This window comes from Microtus oregoni, unplaced genomic scaffold (assembly GCF_018167655.1).
Source record: "Microtus oregoni isolate MIOR12 unplaced genomic scaffold, Mior012 000003F_ref0000135, whole genome shotgun sequence".
NCBI lineage: Eukaryota > Metazoa > Chordata > Mammalia > Rodentia > Cricetidae > Microtus > Microtus oregoni.
The window spans coordinates 22,685,145-22,708,375 of NW_024543062.1; the positions used below are offsets into that span (position 1 = coordinate 22,685,145).

The 23,231-nt window shown below is 47.1% G+C and overlaps 2 protein-coding genes across 10 annotated transcripts in view; one reads left to right on the forward strand and one right to left on the reverse strand.

Moving 5' to 3' along the window:
- The first annotated feature begins 251 nt into the window (after positions 1 to 251).
- Trafd1 (TRAF-type zinc finger domain containing 1) lies at positions 252 to 16,354 on the forward strand. 2 transcript variants are annotated; one of them, XM_041649026.1, is made up of 12 exons: positions 252 to 346; positions 1,804 to 1,861; positions 7,522 to 7,657; positions 7,735 to 7,788; positions 8,379 to 8,784; positions 9,342 to 9,548; positions 12,320 to 12,396; positions 12,955 to 13,185; positions 13,940 to 14,060; positions 14,546 to 14,882; positions 15,442 to 15,514; positions 15,678 to 16,354. In XM_041649026.1, the coding sequence occupies exons 2-12, from the start codon at positions 1,815 to 1,817 to the stop codon at positions 15,729 to 15,731; spliced, it is 1,743 nt and encodes a 580-aa protein (XP_041504960.1). In that variant the 5' UTR covers positions 252 to 346; positions 1,804 to 1,814; the 3' UTR covers positions 15,732 to 16,354. The 2 variants fall into 2 exon arrangements, with proteins under 2 accessions (XP_041504960.1, XP_041504961.1); XM_041649027.1 differs by lacking the exon at positions 252 to 346 and adding an exon at positions 735 to 911.
- Positions 16,355 to 18,585: 2,231 nt separating this feature from the next.
- Hectd4 (HECT domain E3 ubiquitin protein ligase 4) overlaps positions 18,586 to 23,231 on the reverse strand; it is a 191,178-nt gene continuing 186,532 nt past the window's right edge. For all 8 annotated transcript variants that reach the window (XM_041649106.1, XM_041649103.1, XM_041649105.1 and 5 more), the window contains one exon: positions 18,586 to 22,248. In XM_041649106.1, the coding sequence (XP_041505040.1) occupies positions 22,112 to 22,248 (137 nt within the window). In that variant the 3' untranslated portion in view covers positions 18,586 to 22,111. The remainder of the gene's footprint in view (positions 22,249 to 23,231) is intronic.

A 23,231-nucleotide genomic window follows, 5' to 3' on the forward strand; every position in this document is an offset into this window, starting at 1 on the left:
AAGGCACAAACGCCACCCACCGTCTTACTGGGCACATTGGATCGGGAATGTTGGCCCAGTATCATTCAATCATTGCCTGCTGAATCCACAAAGGCCTCCGCTTTCCTAGGTGAGGGGGTCGGGGAACGTACAGACCACGCCCCCTGGTTTCCGTGAGCCAATGGGAATGAGGAGGTGGGCCAGAGGGAGCGGCAGCGCTGCCGACCAATGGGCGTCCGGCATTGCCCCGCGGCCGTCCAATGGGCGCGCCCCTCGGTGACGGTGGGAAGCAGCCCCGTGGCTGGGCCGTTGTTGGCGCGGGGCGGCCGAGGCGTCCGTGGCGGCTTCGTTCCCGCTGGGCTCCGAGGTGAACGTGGGCGGCGGGGTGGGGCGGGGCGGGTGGCAGCAGCGGTGGCCGAGGCTCGCGGCGGGAGGTGGAGGTCGGGCCGTCTCCAACCGCTCCGACCCGCGGAGAGCAGAACGGCTGCTCCCCGAGGCGCGGTCGTGGCGTGTGGCCGGGCCTTGCCTTTGCCTCTCCGGGCCTCCCGCCCGCAGAGCCTTCCCTGCCGTCGCTAGAGGTCCGTCCGCCCCGCAGCCCGCTATGTCTGAGAGCTTTCCCTTAGACACTCACCTTAGGTTACCTCTATTCATTTGCTTGTTTTCAGGGCTCTGCGACATTGGACTCTTTAATTCGTTAATAGTTTCAGGTTGCCAGGCCACCGAGAATGGCAGGTGGCTTGACAATGCCCAGATCAGCCTGGCGCCCTGTTAGCAGTCAGTACCTAAATCTGTTTCTGTGTCATGGGAAGGAGTAATGTAAACATTGACGCTGCAGTTGACAGCGCTTCGCCTTCTGTATGGAAAACGAGAGAAAGGACTTTGCCTGGCATGCCCGGGTGGGAGGGCCTCAAACTTGACAGAGAAAAACCATGGTAGGCCCCATCTCAGTTAAGTGGGCAGCTTCACTAGTCATCCTGTTACTTTTTTTTTTTTTCATCCTGTTACTTTTGATGTGATGTACCAACATGAGTTCTCTGCTGCCTTTTTTTTTTTTTTTCCGGTTGTGTTTTCTATGAAATAGGGTCTAATGCATCCCAGGTTGACTTTGAACTTACTAACTTACTATGTTGTCAAGAAGGTTTTGAACTTCTGATTCTTCTGCCTCCATATATCCCTAGTGGTAATATTACAGGCATGTACCATCGTGCCCAGTTTGATGGCTGGTCAGGGAACACAGGGCCCTCCCCGTACCACCTGAGCCCCAGCCGAGGCTCATCACAGCAATGATACTCCTGCCAAAAGTGTATAGCATGAATTTAGTCCCAAGAAAACATCAGACAAACCCAGACTGAAGGATTCTCTACAAAATAACTAGCCGGTAGCTAGGAACTACTCTTAACTGCTAGTGACTAGCAAGCTGTGATTCAGGTACTAATTAGCTGAATAAGCAATGAGAGGAAAAAACTAGAGGGCTTTCATATCGGAGGAGCAACATCAAAGTGCTTTATGTGTTTCAGGGCTGAACCAGAAAAGGAGACTGGTTGTCTCACTGACATTTGAATAAAGTCTATAGATTAGTTACAGTTATTTTTAAAATTAATATTAGGACTTAAGAATGTTAACTTTTACTGCAGTTGGGTGAAGGCCATAAGAGAATTATTTGTATTTTAAGCTTTTTTTGCAACATTTTGTAAGTCTCATTTTTTTTTAATTGGAAATTTAAAAACCAGTGGAAAGGAATGCCCCGAGTGTTTATTCTTTTGCATGTCATCCCTGAAGCAGAAATGAAACAGAAAGTGACATCTCTTCCTTTGCACTTTCCAGGAAGAGCTAAGATGGCTGAGTTTCCAGATGACCAGGCTGCTCGGCTGTGTGACAACTGGTAAGACATGAGGCCATGCCAGCTCTGTAAAGATTTGGGTGTTTTATTTGCAGGTTGTGACTGTGTGTGTGTGTGTGTGTGTGTGTGTGTGTGAGAGAGAGACAGTAAACTGTGCAAGTCATTGGAACTAGAGCCTTTTAACCATTTGGGAAAATTGCTTGTTTAGAACTTGGTAGGAAGGTTTCCTGGGTAGAATAAGGATTGGAATGGATCATGCTGGGGCTTGGGACTCTGTCCTGCTTTTAATGGATAACTTATCAAGAAAAGACTCGGGCTGGAGAGATGGCTAAGTGGTTAGAGCACTGTTTATTCTTCTAGAGGACCTGGGTTTGGTTACCAGAGCCCAGTCAATGGTGGCTCACAACCATCTGAAACTCCAGTCACAGAAGATCCAATGGCTCTGGCCTCTCTGGTCAACAGGCACACATGTGTACAGACATGCAGGCAGGCAAAACACCCATATATAGAATAAAATAAATAAAATTTTTTAAAAAGATACTGGAGATGGGTGGGGTGGCACATACCTAATTCCAGCACTCTGGAGGCAGAGGCAGAAAAATCTTTGTGAGTTCAAGGCCAGCTTGGTCTACCGCATGCTATATAGGGAGCCCCTTCTCCAAAGACAAAACAAACAAAACAAAAAAACAACAATAAAAATCCTTACTCACTCTTCACCTTTTTTGGAGGTAGTGGTAGGAATTGTATGCAGCCTTGTGTGTGGTAGGCAGGCTCTGTCACTGAGCTACCTTCTGTCCCTGCAGTCTTTATTCACATATAATAAGCAAACTTGATTTTTTTTGTTTACAAAAGTAGATATTTTACTTCTGTTTATTCATTTTTGAGATGGTCTCACTGGCTGGCCTGGAACTCTTTGCAGAACAGATGGCATTGAACTCAGAGATCCACCTGCCTCTCCCAGTGTGAAAGGAAGGAGTTCCCCGAGTGGTCCCAGGGTTGTCTTCAGGTGCTTGGGACAGTCTTTGTGAACTGGCTCTATGTGTAGTGATGGAAAAGTTAGCTAAGCAGATCAGGATAAACTTTTTCTTTTCTTTCAGTTGTGGGATGTTTGGAGGCAGGGTCTTGGTATTTAACCCAGGCTGGCCTGGTATTGGATATGTAACCTCCAGAGTTCTGGGATGACAAGTATGAGTTATACGCTGGGCTTTTCTTTTTGAGATGGTTCATGTAGCTCAGGCTAGTTTCAAAGACAGCGAATAGTCAAAAATGACCTAAATCACAGACCTTCAATCTTTACTTTCCAAGCACTGGGTCTGGAGGTGTGAACTTCCTACTGTTCATAGCTATAGCATGAATTTGTCCAGTACTGGGAGCAGACTCAGGGCTTCTCAGGAAGCAGAACACCCGAGGACTGGGATTTAAGGATAAGCCACCATGCCTCCTTACCACCACCTCCTTTTCCCCCACTTTGAGTGCAGGGGATTAAACCTGGGGCATGTGCTAGCATGGTGGCAGGAAACCAGTTCCTAAGGCAGCCATGTTTAATTGTTTTTGTTTTTTGTTTTTTTGTTTTTTTGGTTTTTTTTGGTTTTTTGAGACAGGGTTTCTCTGTGGCTTTGGAGTCTGTCCTAGAACTAGCTCTTGTAGACCAGGCTGGTCTCAAACTCCCAGAGATCCGCCTGCCTCTGCCTCCCGAGTGCTGGGATTAAAGGCGTGTGCCACCATCGCCCGGCATCCATGTTTAATTGTTATCGTATCATGGTTGGAAGACTACTAGTGAGGTCTGCACAGCACAGTCTTGAATGCTAAACTTAGGATTTTCATGTTTTAATCCAAGTGTTGAAAGAGAAACCTAAAAAAACCCATAGATTTGCTGGGTGGTGCAGATGCATGCCTTTAATTCCAGCACTTGGGAGACAGAGACAGGTGGATCTCTGAGTTCAAAATCAGCCTGGTCTACAGAGTGAGTTCCAGGACAGTCAAGACTGTTACACAGTAAAATCTGTCTCACCTCCCACCCCCCAAAAGAGAATTTGCAGTGTCAAGCCAAGTGATGGCAGTGCACATCTTTATCCCACACTTGAGAGGCAAAGGCAGGTAAATCTCTGAGTTCGAGGCCAGCCTGGTCTACAGAGTGAGTTCCAGGACAGCCAAGGTTACACAGAGAAACACTGTCTTGAAAAATCAACAACAACAATAAAACAAACACCCCAAACAACCAAACTAAACCCCCAAACCATATATTTTGTATGTCAGTAAGAGGGTATATGAATGCTGCTGCTTACTGTGGTTCAGAGGACATCTTGCCAGACTCGGTTCTTGATTTCCATCATGCGGTGCCTTTGCCTGTTGGAATGAGTACTATGCAGGGAGGCGAGAGTAGCTGCTTCCTCCTGTGGTTTTCTCAAGAATTTTCCTTCCTCCTTTGAGATAAGGTTTGTTTTATTGTGTGACCCCAGACTAGCTTTGTTTGACTTTGGTTTGTAGCCTACTAGTTCCAACTCTTGATCTTCTCGCCTTAGCTCCTGAGTGCTGGGTTATGGGAATGCATCACTGTTCCTGACTCCATTCATACACACACTTAAGATTTGTTTATGTGTGTGAGTGGTTTGTCTGCATATATGTATATGCACCATGTGTGTGCCTCATGCCTATGGTGATCAGAAGAGGGCGCTGGGTCCCCTTAGGCTAGAGTTATGGGTAGTAGTGAGCCACCTTGTAGTTCTGGGAACTGACTCCAGATTCTCTGTAAGAGCAGTGAGTGCTCTTATCCTCCAAGCCATCTTCCCACACTTTGCACTAATACTATTACTGAAAACTAATGAAGAAAGAACTTTTTATCCTTTTTGTGTACATGTGTAGTGGGCATCTTGCCATTTCACAAGCCCCAAATCTGACTGTCTCTGCCATGACACCTGGCTTTTACATGTGTCTGGGAATCTAAACTCAAGTGTGCTGGCACAGCAAGCATTTTATCCACTGAGTGGAACTGCAGTGTGGTGTGCCTGTTCACTTACCACATGGCGGTGGGACGTACTGGTGGAGGAGTCTGCTCTGCTCTGCTGCTGGCCCTGCCCTCATGGGTGGAGGGCGCATTTTAGAGAGTGGCTTTCTACTGGTATTCCCTCTTTGCCACTGTAGACTCTCCATGCATCATTTGCATGTCTGTAAGTCAGTGGCTTTGTCATCATTGGCATGGATAAAGTAAGAAAATGTGACTTGAGAAGCAAAATGACATTTGGCTGAGACATCCTGATTTTCAGTCTGTTCTAATTTGAAGGAGTCTAAGGCCTGGGACAGTGTATAAATAACTGTGCTAAGGGAGTTCAAATAGCACAAGGGAGAAGCTAGTGAAAACAAGGTTACCCAGAGCAGAGCAACTTAAAGATGAAAAGCAGCTTAGCACGGCAGACTGACCTAGCCCACGCCTGCTGGCTAGCCTGAGGAACTGTTTACATTGCAGCTTTTGAAAGCTGTAGAGATAGCTCAGTGGTTAGAGCATGCACCACTCCAGCAGAGGACCTGAGTTCAGTTCCCAACACTAACATCTTGTGGTTTACAATCACCTATAATTCCAGCTCTAGGGGAATCAGATGCCTCTGTCCACATGGACACCTGCCCTCATGTGCACATACCCATACATACATGCATGTCAAAAATAATGAAGCTAAATCTCTTTTTAAAAGTTGGTTTTCAAATATATAGCTGGGTGTGGTGGCATACGCCTTTAATGCCTATACTCCAGAGGCAGAGGTCAGAGGATCTCTGTCAGTTTGAGCCCAGCATAGTCTACAGAGCAAGTTCCAGGACAGCCAGGACTGATAGACAGAGAAACACTATTTTGAAAAACAAACCAACCAAATGAAAAAAGGTTGGTTTTGGTTTTAGGCTGGGGAGATGGTTCAGTGATTAATAGTGCTCTTGTTTGTTTGTTTTCGAGACAGGGTTTCTCTGTGGCTTTGGAACCTGTCCTGGCACTAGCTCTTGTAGACCAGGCTGGCCTCGAACTCACAGAGATCCGCCTGCCTCTGCCTCCCAAGTGCTGGGATTAAAGGCGTGCGCCACCACCACCCAGTGATTAATAGTAGTGCTTTTACAGAGGAGATCTAGATTCAGTTTCCCAATTCCCAGCAACCAAATGGTGGCTCACAACCATCTGTAATGAGATATGGTGCCCTCTTCTGGCATGCAGGGATACATGCAGACAGAATACTGACAATACTGTACACATAATAAATAAATAGATTCAGTTTCCATATTGTGGCTCCCAAGCTGTCTGTTCCGAAGGATGTGATGCCATCTTCTGGCTTCTATGGGCACCAGACATGTACATGGAACACATATATACATGCAGGCATAACACCCATATACACAAACTAAATATACTGAATATAAAACCATGTTGGTCTTTAGCCAGGCATGATGGCATATACCTTTGATTCCAGTACCTGGAAGGCAGAGGCAGGTGGATCTCTTGTATGTTAGAGGATAACCTGGTCTACATAGATCCTGTTTTCAAAACAAAACCAACCTTCCAATCAAACAAGAAAACATTTGGTCTTTGAAGTTTTCTGTCATCTCTTTCTGACCCCCATTCCCCACCCTTTCATTTTCAACATTGGGTTTCTCTGTGTGGCCCTGGCTATCCTGAATCGAAGTCACTCTCTAGACAATACTGGCCTCAAACTCAAATCTACCTGTCTGGCTCCTATATTGTGTGCCACTATGCCTGTCTTTCTGTCATCCCAGCACATGTTCTGAGCAAGCAGATATCTGAGTTTGAGGTCAGGATGTCCAGGATCACACAGAGAAACCCTATCTCGAAATACCAAAAATAAATGAGTAAATAACTAAAGGAAGGGATAAGGTATTCTTCAGCATCAACATTGCATTGGACACAACTAGGCAGTTAGTAGAAAAGTTTGTTGTGATTGGAAATCCTTTCTTCCTAAATGCTGTCTAGTATATTTTGTTTTTATTTTGTATGTGTGCACATGCACATGCATGCCACACTGCAATGAAGGCCAAAGGACAGCCTTTTGGAATCAGTTCTCTCTCCACCCGCCATCCCTTTAGGATTACATTTAGGTTGCTAGGCTTGGCAACAAGTACTTTGGTTCACTGAACCATCTCACCAGCCCCTGAAATTGTTTGTGGTTACCTCTTTTCTTATGGCATCTGATATTCCAGGACATGGGAATATCAGGGTTCGAAGGCTCCCTGAACCTGAGAGGCTAAGGAAGGAGGTCCAGGCCAACCAGAGCTACAATAGCAACACCCTGTCTTAAAAGTAAAACAGCAAATAAGCAAACAAGACAGAAATAAAAAATTGTTAGTCAGGCAAGGTAGTTAACACCTTCATTCCAACACTCCGTAAGCTAGGGCAGGAAGATTGCTACGAATTTGAGGACGTCTGTGTTCCAGTGTGAGAATCTGTCTCAAAAACAAGTGGGGCATGGTGATCCACACCTATACTCTCACCTGGGAGGTAGAGAAAGCAAGATCAAGGTCTTTCCTGCATAGTGACTTGAGGCCAGCCTGGGCTACATGAGATCCTGTGTGAAAAGACAAGCATAAAACCAAAATGTTAATGGAGACGAAGACCTGTAGAATGGGTGCCCATGTGATAATCACTCTTTGAGAAAAGTCATTGATCAGTTAGTAATGTTTGCTTTTTTTTTTTTTTTTGCTTATTTCTGTAGCAAAAAGGAAATTCCTGTGTTTAATTTTACCATCCATGAAATCCACTGTCAAAGGAACATTGGTGTGTGCCCTGTCTGCAAGGAACCATTCCCCAAATCTGACATGGACATTCACATGGCCACAGAGCACTGTCAGGTGAATTGCCCATTCACTAATACGTAATAGGAAAATATGTTGTTACAGAGACACTTGATTGACTCTTTTTATCCTAGGTGACATGCAAATGTAACAAGAAGTTGGAGAAGAGGCACTTACAGCAGCATACGGTTAGTCTCACCCTGGGAAGAGGGACTTCTGGGGCCAAGCCCGGTGAGATCAGAGCCATACACAGCCTGTTTTCCACCTACTCTCATGAAGACCCAGGCTCAAGGCCCATTTGAAGCTTTGGCTGACTCCCGCCAGATGGGACTACCTAGCTCTTGTACTCCCTTCCTTTGGAATTTTGTTCTTTCTCCTTTGGAACCAAGTCTGTCTGTCCAGTGAGGTTTACCTGTTGATGCCTTCCTGGGACATATGAAACCAAGTCTGTGACTTATCCTATATGTTGAAAGCTGGCTTTTCTTTTTATTTTAAATTACTTTTAGTTAGTGTGTGTATGTGCTGTCTGTACGCCACAGTGCAAATGTGGAGGTCAGGATAACTTGTAGGAGTCAGTTCTTCTTCCACCATGTAGGTCCTGGACTTCAAACTCAGGCTGTCAGCTTTGGAGGCAAGCACTTTCACTTGCAAAACCATCGAACAGGCCCCACAGGTCATAATTAGAAAGCATAGCATTCTAGCCAGAGTCGGAGTTTTCTTGCCCTGTGCTGAGCTCCAGCCTCTCTGTGTATAAGCACCTTTCCGCCTTGCCTTGCAGGAGACTGAGTGTCCTCTGCGACTTGCTGTCTGTCAGCACTGTGATCTGGAGCTTTCTGTTCTCAAGCTAAAGGAGCATGAAGATTACTGTGGCGCCCGGACAGAGCTGTGTGGCAGTTGTGGGCGCAATGTGCTTGTGAAAGAGCTGAAGACCCACCCTGAAGTCTGTGGGAGAGTGGAGGAGGAAAAGAGAAATGAGGCTGCCATCCCTCCTGATGCCTATGATGAGTCTTGGAGTCAGGATGGAATCTGGATTGCATCCCAGCTCCTCAGACAAATTGAGGCCCTGGACCCTCCCATGAGACTCCCTGGAAGGCCCCTGAGAGCCTTTGAGTCGGACCCTTTCCACAGTAGGACTGTCAGCCAGAGGCACACGACAGCCCATTTTCCAGTTCAGAATAATCTGGGTGAGTTGTATTTTCCTTAGGAAATGAGAGTGAGGCCACAACCCTAGGACAAAAGGGCAACAGGACTTTGGAGCCAATAGATCTTGATACTAGACACAGAGGACACTCACTGGGAAGGATGCTAGACTTGCCTGTAGAGCAGGAATGATGGAACCTTGTGGTATGCTGTTGCTGTTAGGATTGATGGTGCTAGGCCTGACAGTGTCCATAGTCCCCGAGGCACCTGCAGAATGCTCTCAGATTCTTAATGGCTCACAGGCACAGGGAAAGATCAGACTCAGGTTGTCCACACAGCCTGAGTCTGCTTACTCATAGCACAGATAAGACATGTGCAGTGTCCAGCATGGTATCTGTCTCATAGTGACAGCTCAGTAATACTGTTGACTAGTCATTTATTTATGATCCCAATGGACTGTTGTCTCTCGGCAGGTTCAGAGTCCATGACAGCAGAGGGTTCAGGTTGCTAGTGAGGTTGGCAAGTTTCTGTTAATCCTGACAGCTTGTTAGACATGGATGGTGGCAATCTCTAATGTGCTAATGAGTTGTTTTCTTCCCAGTTGAAGAACAAGAAAGGCAGGAAAGGAATAGAAGTCAGCAGTCGCCAAGAGAGAGTGCTGAAAATAATGCACACTTGGACTTCATGTTGGCCCTGAGTCTGCAGAATGAGGGACATGCCTCCAGCATGGCAGAACAGGGCTTCTGGGGGTCTGTGCCTGAGGCAGATCCAGTACATGGTGGGTCCACTTCTCTGGGTGATATAAAGGGTAAGTTTGCTTATTTTGCATAGACTCTACAATATTTTACTTTTTTAAATTTTTTATGAGTGTTTTGCCTGTTTGTATGTATATGCACCATCTGCACTTAGTGCCTCAGGAAGCAGAAGCACCTAGAACTGGAGCTGCATTGGTGGTGAACCACCACTCAGGTGCCAGGAAGAGAACCGGGTCCTCTGCAAGAACAGCAAGGAGCCGGGCGGTGGTGGCGTACGCCTTTAATCCCAGCACTCGGGAGGCAGAGGCAGGTGGATCTCTGTGAGTTCGAGACCAGCCTGGTCGACAAGAACTAGTTCCAGGACAGGCTCCAAAACCACAGAGAAACCCTGTCTCGAAAAACCAAAAAAAAAAAAAAAAAAAAAGAACAGCAAGGGTTCTCAACCACTGAGCAGTCTCTGCAGCCCCTCCTGTCACCACAATTTTTGTTAGTTTTACATTATATAACTCATGAATAATTGAAATACTGGGTTGTGAGATGGCTCATTGGTTAGAGGTGCTTTTTGCCAAGACCAGCGATTCTGGGTTTGGAACCAACTCCCATAGTTGCTCTTTGATACTACATGAGCCCCATGGCATAATTGTGCCATCTCCCACTACAAACAAAAATTTTAAATAAATAAAGGTTTATTAGCATACACTTTTAATCCCAGCACTTGGGAGGTAGAGTAGACAAATCTCTGTGAATTCCAAGCCTGGGCTGTATGGCAAGAATCTGTCTCAAAAATATAGATTGTATTTATTGTTGTTTTTGTTTGTTTTTTTTAGTTTTTCAAGACAGGGTTTCTCTGTGTAGTTTGGCTGTCCTCGAACTCACAGAGATCTGCCTGCTTCTGCTTCCTGGGTGCTGGGATTAAAGGTGTGCACCACCACCGCCTGGCTGAAAATACAAGTGTTTAATGAGATAGTCTTTGTATTATTTTTGCCTCCCTACCCCTCTTCTTTTTTTGGTTTTGTATTTTTTGGGGGGGGGGGGGGGATTTGTATTTTTTTTTTTTTTTTTGGTTTTTCGAGACAGGGTTTCTCTGTAACTTTGGAGCCTGACCTGGAACTAGTTCTTGTAGATCAGGCTGGTCTCGAACTCAGAGATCTACCTGCCTGTGCTCCCAAGAACCACCCCTATTCTGAACCGTTCTCAGAACAGTCAGTGAACCCCAAAAGCTCATCATCTGTGCTCTGTTCTCTACACTTACCTCAATATATTCATTCCCCTTGAGCTCTCTTATCCAAACATGTACTTCTTCTTTTTTTTTTTTTTTTTTTTTTTTTATATTTTTCGAGACAGGGTTTCTCCTTAGCTTTTGGTGCCTGTCCTAGAACTAGCTCTTGTAGACCAGGCTGGCCTCGAACTCACAGAGATCCGCCTGCCTCTGCCTCCCGAGTGCTGCTGGGATTAAAAACGTGCGCCACCACCGCCCGGCCAAACATGTACTTCTTAACAAGAGCACCCTCCTGTGTAAACAAGACAGTGCCACACAAGTTTTTTTGGTGTGTGGGGGGTTTGCTTGTTTTTTGAGACAGTTTTCCTATGTAGTGCTGGGATCAAAGATGTGCGCCACCACCACCTGGCCACTGCTCTTACATACTGTTCCTTAGCACTTGTTTTTGTTCCAAGTGTTTATGCATCGGCACTTTTGGTTTGGTTTATTATTATCATTTTGAGACTGGGTCTCATTATGCAATCTTGACTGACCTGGAAATTATAGAGAGCCACTTGACTCTGCCTCTGAGTGCTGGGATTAAAGGTGTGCACCACCACTCCCGGCCACACTGGTGCTTTTGAAAAGTCCATAGTAGCTGTCTGTGCAGAGCATTCTTCCTCTGTGTCTGGCTGTTTTCTATGTCTGGTGTCTCGATATAGTTCTGTCAGGACTGTCTATAGCTTTTTCACTATTTTTTTTTTTTTTGAGACAAGCTATCTTTGTAGTCTCGCCTCATCCTCCCAAGTGCTAAGGCTATCATACCAGGATTCTTTTTTTTTTTTTAAGATTTATTTATTCATTATGTATACAGTGTTCTGCATGCCAGAAGAGGGCACCAGATCATCTCTCCAGCCCATACCATAAGACTGTACAGCAAACAATGGGGGGCGGAGAGAAGAGCTAAGTGTGATGGTGCAAGCCCTTAATCCCAGCACTGGGGAAGCAGAAGCAGGAGGATCTACAGATTGAATTCCAGGACAGCCAGGACTGTCTTGAAAACAAAGAAGAAAACAAAACAAAATGTACAGCAAGATGTCTGTGCTTGGGCTGGAGAGATGGCTCAGCAGTTAAGAACACTGCCTGCTGTTCCAGAGGTCCTGAGTTCAATTCTCAGCAACCACATGGTGGCTCACAACCATCTGTAGTAAGATCTGGTGCCCTCTTCTGACCTGCAGAACACTGTATACATACATAATGAATAAATAAATCTTAAAAAAAAAAGGCAAACAGACAAACAAAAATCACTCAGAAGAGAGCAGATGAGCATTAATGTAAAAAAAAAAAAAAAAAAAAAAAGATGTCTGTGCTTCCTGACCCTTTATGATGGGGTTCTTCCTTCATTATGTTTAGCTCATTCCATCTTTACCTAATGGTTTCTTTTCAAGTGTCCTGTTTCCAAACAGTCTTTCTCAAATTTTCTTTTCTTGTGAAACCTCCCCTTGAACCAGATTATTTGTGTCCTTTCACGGTAGTCCAGCACCTGCCCTGCCCCAAGGCAGACTTGTGTGTCAGATCCTCTACGGGTGAAAAGGCTGACTGCGGGTCTTGTTCCTGTGGCCTCAGGTGCGGCTGACGAGACTCTGCTGCCCTGTGAGTTCTGTGAGGAGCTGTACCCAGAGGAACTGCTCATTGACCATCAGGTGTGTATTACTTGACAGCTCTGACAGGAACATGAGCAGGCGATGGTCAGTGTGAGAAGCCACGAGAGCCTTAATGAGTGCAGTGCCTGTGATGAGGTGTAACTGTTTCACCATATGGCTGCAGCGCTCAGCCTCATCCCCTCTTAGACTCAAATGACCTTTCTGCTTCAGTGTCCCAAGCAACCAGGTCCGTGAGCATGTAGCCCTGTGCCTGGTTATAAGGGAGCCATGTTTCCCTTTGTACCATGTATAGTGAGGCCGAGTCCAGCATTTACAAGGTACCAAGTTCTCTCAGCTTTGGGTAACCATTTCTGCTCTCAGAAATGTTGCTGAAAATTTTGACTACATCTAGTGTTTGGTCCTTTAACAAGGATAAAAAGACTGTTAGGCCTCTGTTTTATTGTATCGTCGTGGGCGGTATGTGATGGTGCAGGTGCTGTGGTGCTCTCTGGCTTCCAGCTCTGCACTTGGGGTTGAAGCAGTTTCTTGGAGAAAATGTTTTAGCAGTATAATTTTTCCTTAACCTCTTTATTTTTTAACATGTTTTTTGAATGACAGACAAGCTGCAACCCTTCACATGCCTTACGTTCACTCAATACTGGCAGCTCTTCCATCAGGGGGGCAGAGGATCCTGGTGTCATCTTCCAGAACTTTCTACAGCAGGCAACAAGTAACCAGTTAGACAGTTTAATGGGCCTGAGCAACACAGCTGCTGTGGAAGACAGCGTTATCATCCCCTGTGAGTTCTGTGGGGTACAGCTGGAAGAGGAGGTGCTGTTCCATCATCAGGTGAGAATCCCTAGAGGCTGCCCTCTGGTCCCCATGTGGGTCATCTGGGAGTGCACGTGATGCCATCCGGCCTCCGGCTGCATCCTGTCCTCAGAGCCCTGCTTTCTAGTAGCTGAGTCCATGGTGTCTGCATTTGAGACTGCAGAGGGCTGAGGATCACCTCCCTGAGAGCAGAGGCATCTTGCATTTGACAGGCAGGCTCTTCCGTCTGCTATTTGAGAGTTATACCCATGAGATCTGGGCTCCAGCTCTGGCTTTTCCATGTAGTGGCCTGGTTCTGTGATAGAAGGAAGGGGTAGTACACTACATACTCCAAAGTCCTTTTCCAATTTTCTAGTCTGGAATCACAGGTTGTTCGCAGAATATACTTTTTTTTTTTAATGAAGAGCCAACAGTACAGGCCTCATTTCCTTCTTTGCTCTTTATACATCTCAAATTTCAAGGACAAGCCTGCTGTTTGTCACCTAGGAAAGACTGGACTAAGCCACCATTCCAATACTCCAGCCAGATTACCTTTCTGACTTTTCCACACCAGCCCTTGCTGCATCCCTGCCTAGAGCCTCAGGAGCCCATGATGACTGTCCATTCTCAGGATCTGGCTTCCTTAGTTTCCAGATTTTCTTAATGGTTCTCAGTGTCCCCTGTGGGGGTGGATGATCGCCCAGTCTACTCTTGCTCTTCTCCCCAACACCCTAAGTACTAACAGTACTCACTTTCTTTTCTTTCCATTTTTTTTGTTTGTTTGTTTGTTTAGGAGCAGTGTGACCAACGCCCAGCCACAGCAAACTACCATGCAATGGAGGGCATCCCTACACAGGATTCCCAGCCTGAAGACACTTCATCAGAGCTGCCCAGGAGGAGGATCAAACACCAGGGTATCAGCTGGGGCTCTGAGCTAGGCCACGGCACTGCTGGCTCAGGCCTGCTTCCTACTTCTCACTTCTCCAGGAGGCTTAACTCACCACTCATTGGCACACATGAGGGTCTCCTGGGGAGCTGTTGAGGTTAAGTGGTCCCCACATGACCCCTAGCTGTCATCAGTGCAGATTTTGTAGGGTACAACTGTCAGAAACAGCTGTGAATCACAGGCTGTGGGGAGCCACGGCTCCTGACTGCCTTATTATCCTCTGACTGGGCATGTGAACTGTTGCTGAAACTTCCCACCACAAAGCCAATCGCAAACTTCTCCTAAGTTAGGAGACCGTCTCTGAGGGTCAGAAAGTCAGCATGCAGAGTAGGGAAGAAAGCATCTGACTCCTCTGGAGCTCAGTGGAAAGCAGCTGTCTGTTGTCTGCCCTGCATCCAGCACTAACAGCTAAGTAGCCTTTTCCCTAAAGCCATCACCGCCTTCTCTTCCCAGGAGAACTGTCTTCAGGCTACATGGATGATGTCAAGCAGGAAGCAGCAAAAGGCTCCACCTACTCGCTGTCTCCCAGCAGAACCATGAACAACGTGACTACCTGTAATCCACTGTTGAACTCAGCATCAGGCTCCACATCTGAGTGCCAGCCTAGCCCTCCTCATGTGCTGAAGCTCAACAACTCAGACAGCCAGGACATTCGAGGGCGGAATCGAGGCAGCCAGAATGGGCCTGTGGCATCTGGGCATGCTCCAGTGATCCACTCTATTCGAAATCTCTATCCAGAAAACCTTGCGCCCTCTTTTTCTCAGGGTCCCCCTGGGAGATATGGAGCCAGGTAAGCAGCAGCCCCAGAGTGGATGGAGCTGATAGTGGCTAAAGAGAGCATGGGCAGGCAGTCTGGGGCCGGCAAGATGGCTCAGTGGGTAAAAGCACAGATTTGAGTTCTATCCCACCTAGAAGCAGGTCACAGAGTTATCCTCTGACCACCACATACATTGCACACACGCAGAATAATTAAAATGCAGTGAGTTTAAAAAAAAAAAAAAGAGTGGGGGAGGCGCACGCCTTTAATCCCAGCACTCGGGAGGCAGAGGCAGGAGGATCTCTGCGAGTTGAAGGCGAGCCTGGTCTATTAGAGCTAGTTCTAGGACAGCTAGGACTGTTACACAGAGAAACCCTGTCTTGAAAAGCCAAAAAAAAAAAGAAAAAAAAGAAAAAAGGTCTGTTCACACTGATCCATCAAGTCCCACGGTGCCGGGGTGGAGCCCCATTTTCATTGAGTCTGGGTTTTGCCTGTGTTGCCACCATATCTGCTGTGCACAGGGGTTTGCTGTGTTGGTGTCCCCTCCTCCAGTCCTCAACACTTGGTTCCTGTTCTTTTTTTTTTTTTGCAGTGGGAGGAGTGAAGGTGGCCGGAGCTCTCGGGTCACCCCTGCAGCTGCCAGCTACCACAGCAGATCCCCAAAGGTAACTGGGGTCCCAGAGTTATGCTCAGGGCAGATGCAGACATGGCTGGGCTGGTGGGTTGTGAGATGAGAAGTCTTGCTGGGCAGACTCCCAGTGACTCTTTGTGAGGAGAGCTGTCTGAGAATAGTTTCCCTGCTTAGTCTCCCCTTGTGTTATTCAACAGGCAAAGCCTCCGAAGCAGCAGGAAGCAGGGGATGCAGAGGAGGAAGAGGAGTAATGGTGACTATGGGGGCTCTTACTGCCCACCCCTATGCATAGCAGCATGTGCTGGTGCAGTGTCCAACTGCCTCTCCGGCTCATCAAGCAGGAGAGACTCCAGATTTTAATTTTTTCCAGGTTACGGCCATTTTGTGTCTTTGAGATTGTGCTGTGGGTGTTTGGGTTGGAGGGAGGGCTAGCTGGGAGACCCTTGCTGCTACTGTTGGGCAGCAGTGAGATGAGGGCATCTGTGCCGTCTTAGCCCATAAGGGCTCCATCCATAGACATACCATCACCAGTGCTTCTTGGTGCTTTGTGGTCCTGGTGGACAGAGAGGAGGGTTCTGGGAATCTCAGAGCTACCAGTGAAGCAATTCTCTCTTTGTGAGGGCCTAAGCTTGGGTTTACAGCATGTTAGGAACAAGTTGAGCTGCAGGTACATGGACTAGAGGCCACCTTGGTGCTTCTGGGTCACTCATCACCCTCTGTTCCTGATGGGGAATGTATTGCTTTGTTCTCAATGTCCCTACCAGGGCCACGCCTGCCCTCATGAGGACTGAGGTTCCAGCCCCTTCCCTTTTTATTTTACTGTTCTAATTATCTATTTCCTTGTAATAGAAATAAAGTTTGTATTCAGAGCTCAGCTGAGGCTTGTGGTTTTTTCTATAGAGATGGTCGAGTGTGCATAGTCATTGTATAGCCTAGACTGTGAACTTGTAGTCTTCCTGCTTCAGCCTCTAGATTGTAGGCACAGTTGAGGAACTGGGTGGGCTCTTTGTTGGATCTCCAGCACATATTCCTTCTTAGAGTGCCCAGAATCAAGGGGTTTCTTAAGATGGTCCCTTGTAGACCAGGCTGGCCTCACCTTAAGTGTTGGCAGTTTCCTCCAGAATTTGTTCTTTGGAGGACACTCAGAGAGAGGTTCACTGTAGGTGTGGAGGTATGTGGGGCCTAGAAGAGAAAAAGGAGGCTTCTTAGGAGCCTCAGTCCTGGGCCAGCCACACTGCTGCACACTTGGAGCCACTGGAAGGCTGAGGAAGATAGATTGCTCAGGATTTGTCTCAAAGCAAAATATACAAAATTGTGAATCCCAAAGGGAGCCATGCCTTTGAAGGACAACCACTTCTACTTCAGCACTCCTGTGAGCCACACAGATTGAGTAGATATATGGAAGAACCATCACTTCCATGGATGGAGCGTTGAAACTATGACCTACAGAAGTCATATGCTTAGCAGACACCAAAGAGAATTCTGTCCCCAGTGAAACATACTGTAGGTAGATACATCACTCAGACACCAGACTCACAAAGGGTGGTTAGCTCACAAAAGCCATCTTCAGTGTCACTGTCATCCTCTTGGGACTTGAAAGAGGTGGCAGGAAGGGTCTGGGGCAACTTGGCCTCTCCCTGGTGAGGCTGGAGCACAGGCTTGCCAGGAAGTAGAACTCTCATCCCACAGGATGCTGTGTGGATGAGACATGGTACATCAGCTTGGCTCATTTGTAATCTGCTGTCCTGAATGGCTTGTGAAAACGTTTAAAAAATACTTACACATGCAGCTAAAGTAAGCTGAGGATAGCAAAAAGATTTCCCTGTATTCTCAGGAATCTGCATGATGTCTCAGCCATCCTGCTGTTCACAGCCATGATTTGAAGCCATTACTTTGGTATTTTTTGTTCAAACTGTCATATATCCTTAGTGTCAGTAATTCCCTCTGAATTCTCAGAGTTACAGGTATTATATACCCTTGCTTAGTTTTTTTAAAATTAGTATATATTAGTTGTAATTTCAATATGACTTTCTTATACTTAAAAAGTCAATGTCTCACAGTGTAATCCTCCTGGCCTTGAACTTGTGACAAGCCTCCTGGGTGCTGGTACGACTGATGCCTGTGTCCTCCCATACAATGAACTCTGATCATACTTACAGCCTTGTTACTGTCCTCCTCCTGGGGGAGGTGGTGAGAGAGGCCTCCTGTAACCCAGGCTGACCTTGAGTTTTTCCCTTTTTCTCCTCAGTGTACCACTGTCCCTCACTTGACTAGAGCTTAGTCCTTTGCTGGTAGGTGTTAACTGGAAACCTGTCCCCCAGTTGTGTCTGTCCCTGTTGTTTGATGTAGCAGGTGACTTCTGCTCGGCTAGGGTTAGAAGGTATTTGTCATTTTTTAGGTTACAAAGTCTCCACGTCAGACACAAGGCTGATTTTGTCCTTTGAAGCTCTGCACACTCCTAGAATAGGAAGTCTACCTTGTATGTGTGGCCTGTGCCGCTTCCATATACAGAGTGCCCTCTGCTGGAGGGCGTGTGTTCCTTGCCTCTTTAGAGCTTTTTGGACTCAATATAGGCAGTGTTGGCATTTCTTCACAGAACCCCAAAGACCACTGCACTCCTGGACTGATTCTGACAATTTTTAAACATCTCTTTGTCCTTTGGTTCTCCACAGACTAACTTCTTTTCATCCTTAAACTGCTTTAATGCCAACCTTCAAAGCCTGTCTTCTGTCCCCTCAGGTTGTTTGTGTCTGTTGTCTACTTCTGCTTAGACAGTCAGGATGGGCACTAAGCCCTTAGGCAGCTCCCAGCAGCCTTCACTATGACAGTCAGCTGGCACTTCCCCAGGTCTTTTTTTTTAAAAGATATATTTATTTATTACGTTTACAACATTCTGCCTCAATGTATGCCCGTACACCAGAGGAGGACACTAGATCTCATTACAAATGGTTGTGAGCCACCATGTGGTTGCTGGGAATTGAACTCAGGACCTCTGGAAGAGCAGCCAGTGCTCTTAACCTCTGAGCCATCTCTCCAGCCCCCCCCCCCAGGTCTTTCTTTTAGGACACCTGAAAGCCCCTACCCCCACCCCCAACTGCTTGAGATTCTGTTGTTTTCTCCTGGCACACAGCCCCCACTCTTTTCTTTCTTTCTTCTTTTTTTCTTTCTTTTTTGAAGACAGGGTCTCTACATAGCCCTGGCTGGGAACTCAAGAGGGATCAACCTGCCTCTGCCTGCCAAGGCTGGGATTAAAGGTGTGTGCCACTTTGCCCAGCCACATTCCTTTTTAAAATTGAAACAGGAAACAGCATGAGTCCTAAGAATGTTTCCTTCAACTCAGTCTTTTTTTTTTTTTTTTTTTTTTTTTGCTTTTTCGAGACAGGGTTTCTCTGTAGCTTTGGAGCCTGTCCTGTAGACCCGGCTGGCCTCGAACTCACAGAGATCCACCTGCCTCTGCCTCCCAAGTGCTGGGATTAAAGGCGTGCGCCACCATCGCCCGGCTCAACTCAGTCATTTTACATGGGCTGGCCTTGTTCAGAAACTGTGACCTAAGATCACACCTCACAGATGTTTCACTGTTCTGTACAGCAGATGTGTGCCCCTGGTTCCACTGTCTTCCAGTCCTCATTAGAGACCTTCACAGTGGAGCCTCCCAGCAGAAAGGCCTGTGCACACCCAGGGGAGTTGCTCTCCAGTCACTACCGTGCTGGCTTCTTTCTGGGACCAATGCCTCAGACGCTTGAGGTGTTGCAGGTGGATGCTTCATTCTGCTCTTGCAGACCTCACCTTGCTGGCTGGGTTGGGACTCTTTGGTGTCTCTCATGTGGGTCCTGAAGAACAAGCATCCCTTTCTACTGGTTTTCCACCCAGTAGAGCTGCCGTGGACACATGGTGCAGGAAACCAAAAACCTTCAGGGTCACACTGCATGACCCAGACTACACGAGTGTCTGTGCCCTAGGGTGCTGTGGAACACCTCCCTGTGTCCCAGCTGAGGGCATCTCCTAAATGTGCTTTGCAAGGAGAGGATACTGCAGAGTTGGGAGTCCTTGCTGTGCCCAAGTGTGAGCAGAGCAGTGAGTGAGTGCTGGCTTGTGCTGTTTCCAGTGACAGGATTAGGAAAGAGAAAGCTGCTTGGTTGGCACCCACATGGGTCCTCTCTGAAGATGTATTTAGGAGTCTGAGTGAGGATGGCCAGGGAGCGGTAGGAGGGGACAAGCAGGTTACAACAGAATTGGGGTCCCTGGGATGGGTGGTCGCTGTTCAAGCAGCTCTAGATGCACTGCCACTCCAAGAAGGACTGTTTAGAAACAGCCAAATGCTTCCAGAGTAATAGTTGGCTCTGGAAAAGCCCCATGCCAGGCTCCAGAGCAGATGAGCTGCCAGGACAGAGTGGGCAGCATATGCAGGGCTAGGTTGAGCTCTGACCATGACTCTACCCTTCCACGTGGACCAGGAAGTGGGTGTTCATAAGCTAATGGAATGAGTGCAGAGAGAGACCCTGCTAACTACAAATGTTAATTCCTAGCCACTTGTGACATTAGGGATCAGAGCCATCTAGCAGTGCCAGCCTGTGAGCTTACTCAGCAAGAGGACATGATTACACACTCTTAGGGTCAATCAGTTAGATGAAGGTTATTTATTGGTGTGACTTTTTCCTGTAGTGAGCTTCCTTTACACAGCATAGTGTAAATGGCATCAGACTGAATGGGAGTCTGTTAACGCAATCATAAATAATTATAATAAATATACATCAAGTAACTTTACAGCACACATTGTTCAGGGCAAAGGTTGGGATCTGTCTGAACCTCAGTGTGCTCTCTAGGAGAAGCAGCTGAGTTAGCAGCAGATATCTCACTCACAGCTGTCATTTAATCAAGGAATGGGCCAAATAAGCTTCCAGAACCCTCCTGAGGAGGTAGCTGACAGAATCCCAAGTCCATTCGTGGGAAGACAATTGAAGGGAACCAAGAATTTGAGGGTACAGGGATGAAAACCCACTTTAGTAAATTCAGAGGCTCCTTCCTTCTGTAGAATGCAGTCAGGATCCTTAAGGTCGCTGGGGTGGTCCCGAGCAGCGGCCACTATCTTCTTTATGAGCAGGACTTACTTGGGCACTCTCCTTTAAGTGAGTGCTGCAGCACAGTGACTGGCATGGCAGTCACACTGAGCTGGGTGTATCTCTTCCTCGGATGGGGTTGGGTGGGGGTCTTTTCTATAATGGTCCTCAACACATTTCCTAAGCGTAACAGGGAGGAGATGGATGCTGGCATGCCAACCCTAAACCTTGCACACCTTCTGGCAGGCCAGATGCTGTGGAGAGGAATGTACCATCCTTACCCTTCTCGGGACTTCTGTGTGCACAGTATCATACAATAGCTTACAGCACTGCCATTCTGTGATGACTGGCAAGGCCCAAATGACTGTCCAACAGGTGGCATGTATTGTTCTTGAACAAAGTACCATTGGACAAAGACTTATTTAGGGCACAGATGCACTGGGGTAGTAGGCGAACCTGCAGGCAGCTCTGCCCTGGCGCACACACACACATACTTGGGGTGTGAAGGGTGCTGGGCAGATCAGTCAGGGCACAGAGGAATCCCCTGCAGTCTCCGTCTGGGTCATTGATGCAGCCCTTACTGGGCAGAGGCACCTCAGTATTTAAAGACAGGTTGTAACCCTTCCCTGGGTTCCTTCCAGCACTGTGCTGAGGAAGGGCCGTCTTTGAGCACAGAGTGGAGCAGGCTTGAATCATGTGCTTTCCTGTGCAGTCGGTGTAGAAAAGGCCCATTCAGCACTATCCCTCCAGCTTGCTGTCTTTTCAACTCCAACCACCAGGAGGTACCCAACCTGTCTCTGAACTAAGGCCTGGAGTAGCTCCTGGGTGTCTGCTCCTGAGGAGCCATCAGAGGAAACTCAGCCCAGGGACCCAGAAGAGACAGATGGCAGATAGGGCTGTCTGAATTGGGAGGAAACAAGGGGCCTCTGTGGGATTTTCCAAAAAAAAAAAAAAAAAAAAAAAAAGGAAAAAAGAAAAACAAACAAACAAAAAACTACGGCCAGGAACACATGGTAAAGCAGGAAGGTGAACACATGAGCTCCCTGTATGTCTCTTGCATGTTTGAGCACTAGCTCAACCATTTCAAGATGGAAGAAGGGAGGCCTGCAGAAAGTGCCTCTGGGAGAGATGCCAGCTCAGAGCAGGAGGGCAGGACTGGCCACACACATTTGTGGAGATACTCTGTAGAGAGAACAGAACACTTCATGTGGCTGAGGTCATCTCACCCCCAGCTTTCCACTGGTGACTCTGGTGACCAGCTGGAACCTTGTGGCATCAGAATCTGATAGCCACCGAGGACAGTGTCCAGGAAGATCAAATTAGACACAAACTGTCTGTGAACTAAACTATCCTACAAATGTACCACAAATAGGCAGCAAAGGAACAGACCCTCACAAACGGACACATATAAAAGGTGTCTTCCAGGTGGTTCTGGGACACTGACGAAAGTTCAGAAAAGCAAAATGTCGCCAGCTTCTCACTCAGGACCCTGGAGGGATGTGCCTGCACTGGCAAGCTTCCCAAGTCGGCAGAATGATGCCTTGGTGATAGCCTAACCTCCTGGTTCACTCCCATCAGCCACTTAGGGGGTCTTCTCGGTAGTGAATGGCACAGCGCAGCTTCTCCAGCATGATCTCCAGGGAGGAGTACTGGGGAAGCTTGATCATGAACATGCAGGTCTCCACTCGGATGTAGCGGGAGTCGGGGGGACCTAGAGAAGATACAACACCCACTTTAGGGGGCTGGAGACAGGCTAGCCTTTTTGGCACCCATTTGTTTATCTGGCAAATGCTGTGTGTGTGTGTGCATGTGCGTGCAGGTACACTGTGTGTGTCTCTGTGTCCCTGTGCATGTGTGCTTGCGTGTCTGGAGGACAGAGGATAATTCTGGCCGGCTGGATTGGCTACAGTGAGCCTGTCTCTGTTTCTCCAGAGCTGGGACCACAAGTATGACACTGTGGCTTTAAAAAAAAAAAAAAAAGATTTTGTGTGTGTGTGTGTGTGTGTGTGTAGTGTTCCACATGTCATCAGAAGACAACTTATAGGAGTCAGCTTTCTCCACCGCATGGGTCCCAGGGATAGAATTCAAGTCAGGCTTGAACCATCTTGCTAGCTCCTGACCAGCCTGTCTTCCTTCCTTTCAAAATGTGAGTTCCATAGGTTAAACTCTTACTGTCTTCACAAGTACAGTAGTAAAAATCCCCACCTGTCACACTAGAGTTTGATTCCCCAACAGGAGGCAAAGTTATCCTTTTGAGTGGGCATGGTGGTATACTAGTTTACACCTATAATCCTAACACTTGGGAGGTAGAGGCAGAGGATCAGAAGTTCAAGGCCATTCTCAACTACATAGTGAATCTGAGGCCAGACTCAAACAAAAGACGCTGTCAAAAAAAAATCAAAACAGAAATGATCAGTTTCTGCATTTGAAAGTTTAGAAACTAGACATGTGCCTCCGAGGTATCTAGTCTCCCTAGCTCATGGGGTCCCTGGATTTAATTTCTAGTACAACTAAAAATAAAATAATGTTAAGAAATTTAGCCTGGCGGTGGTGGTGCACACCTTTAATCCCAGTACTGAGGAAGCAGAGGCAGGTGGATCTCAGTGAGTTCAAGGCCAGCCTGGTCTACAAAGTGAGTTCCAGGACAGCCAAGGCTATTACATAGAGAAACCATGTCTTGGAAAACAAAAACAA

Coding starts and splice junctions, on each gene's coding strand:
- Trafd1 (XM_041649026.1), top strand. CDS start 1,815: ATGGCTGAGTTTCCAGATGACCAGGCTGCTCGGCTGTGTGACAACTG. Junction 8,785..9,341: donor TCCAGTTCAGAATAATCTGG/GTGAGTTGTATT, acceptor TTTTCTTCCCAG/TTGAAGAACAAGAAAGGCAG. Junction 15,515..15,677: donor ACCACAGCAGATCCCCAAAG/GTAACTGGGGTC, acceptor GTTATTCAACAG/GCAAAGCCTCCGAAGCAGCA.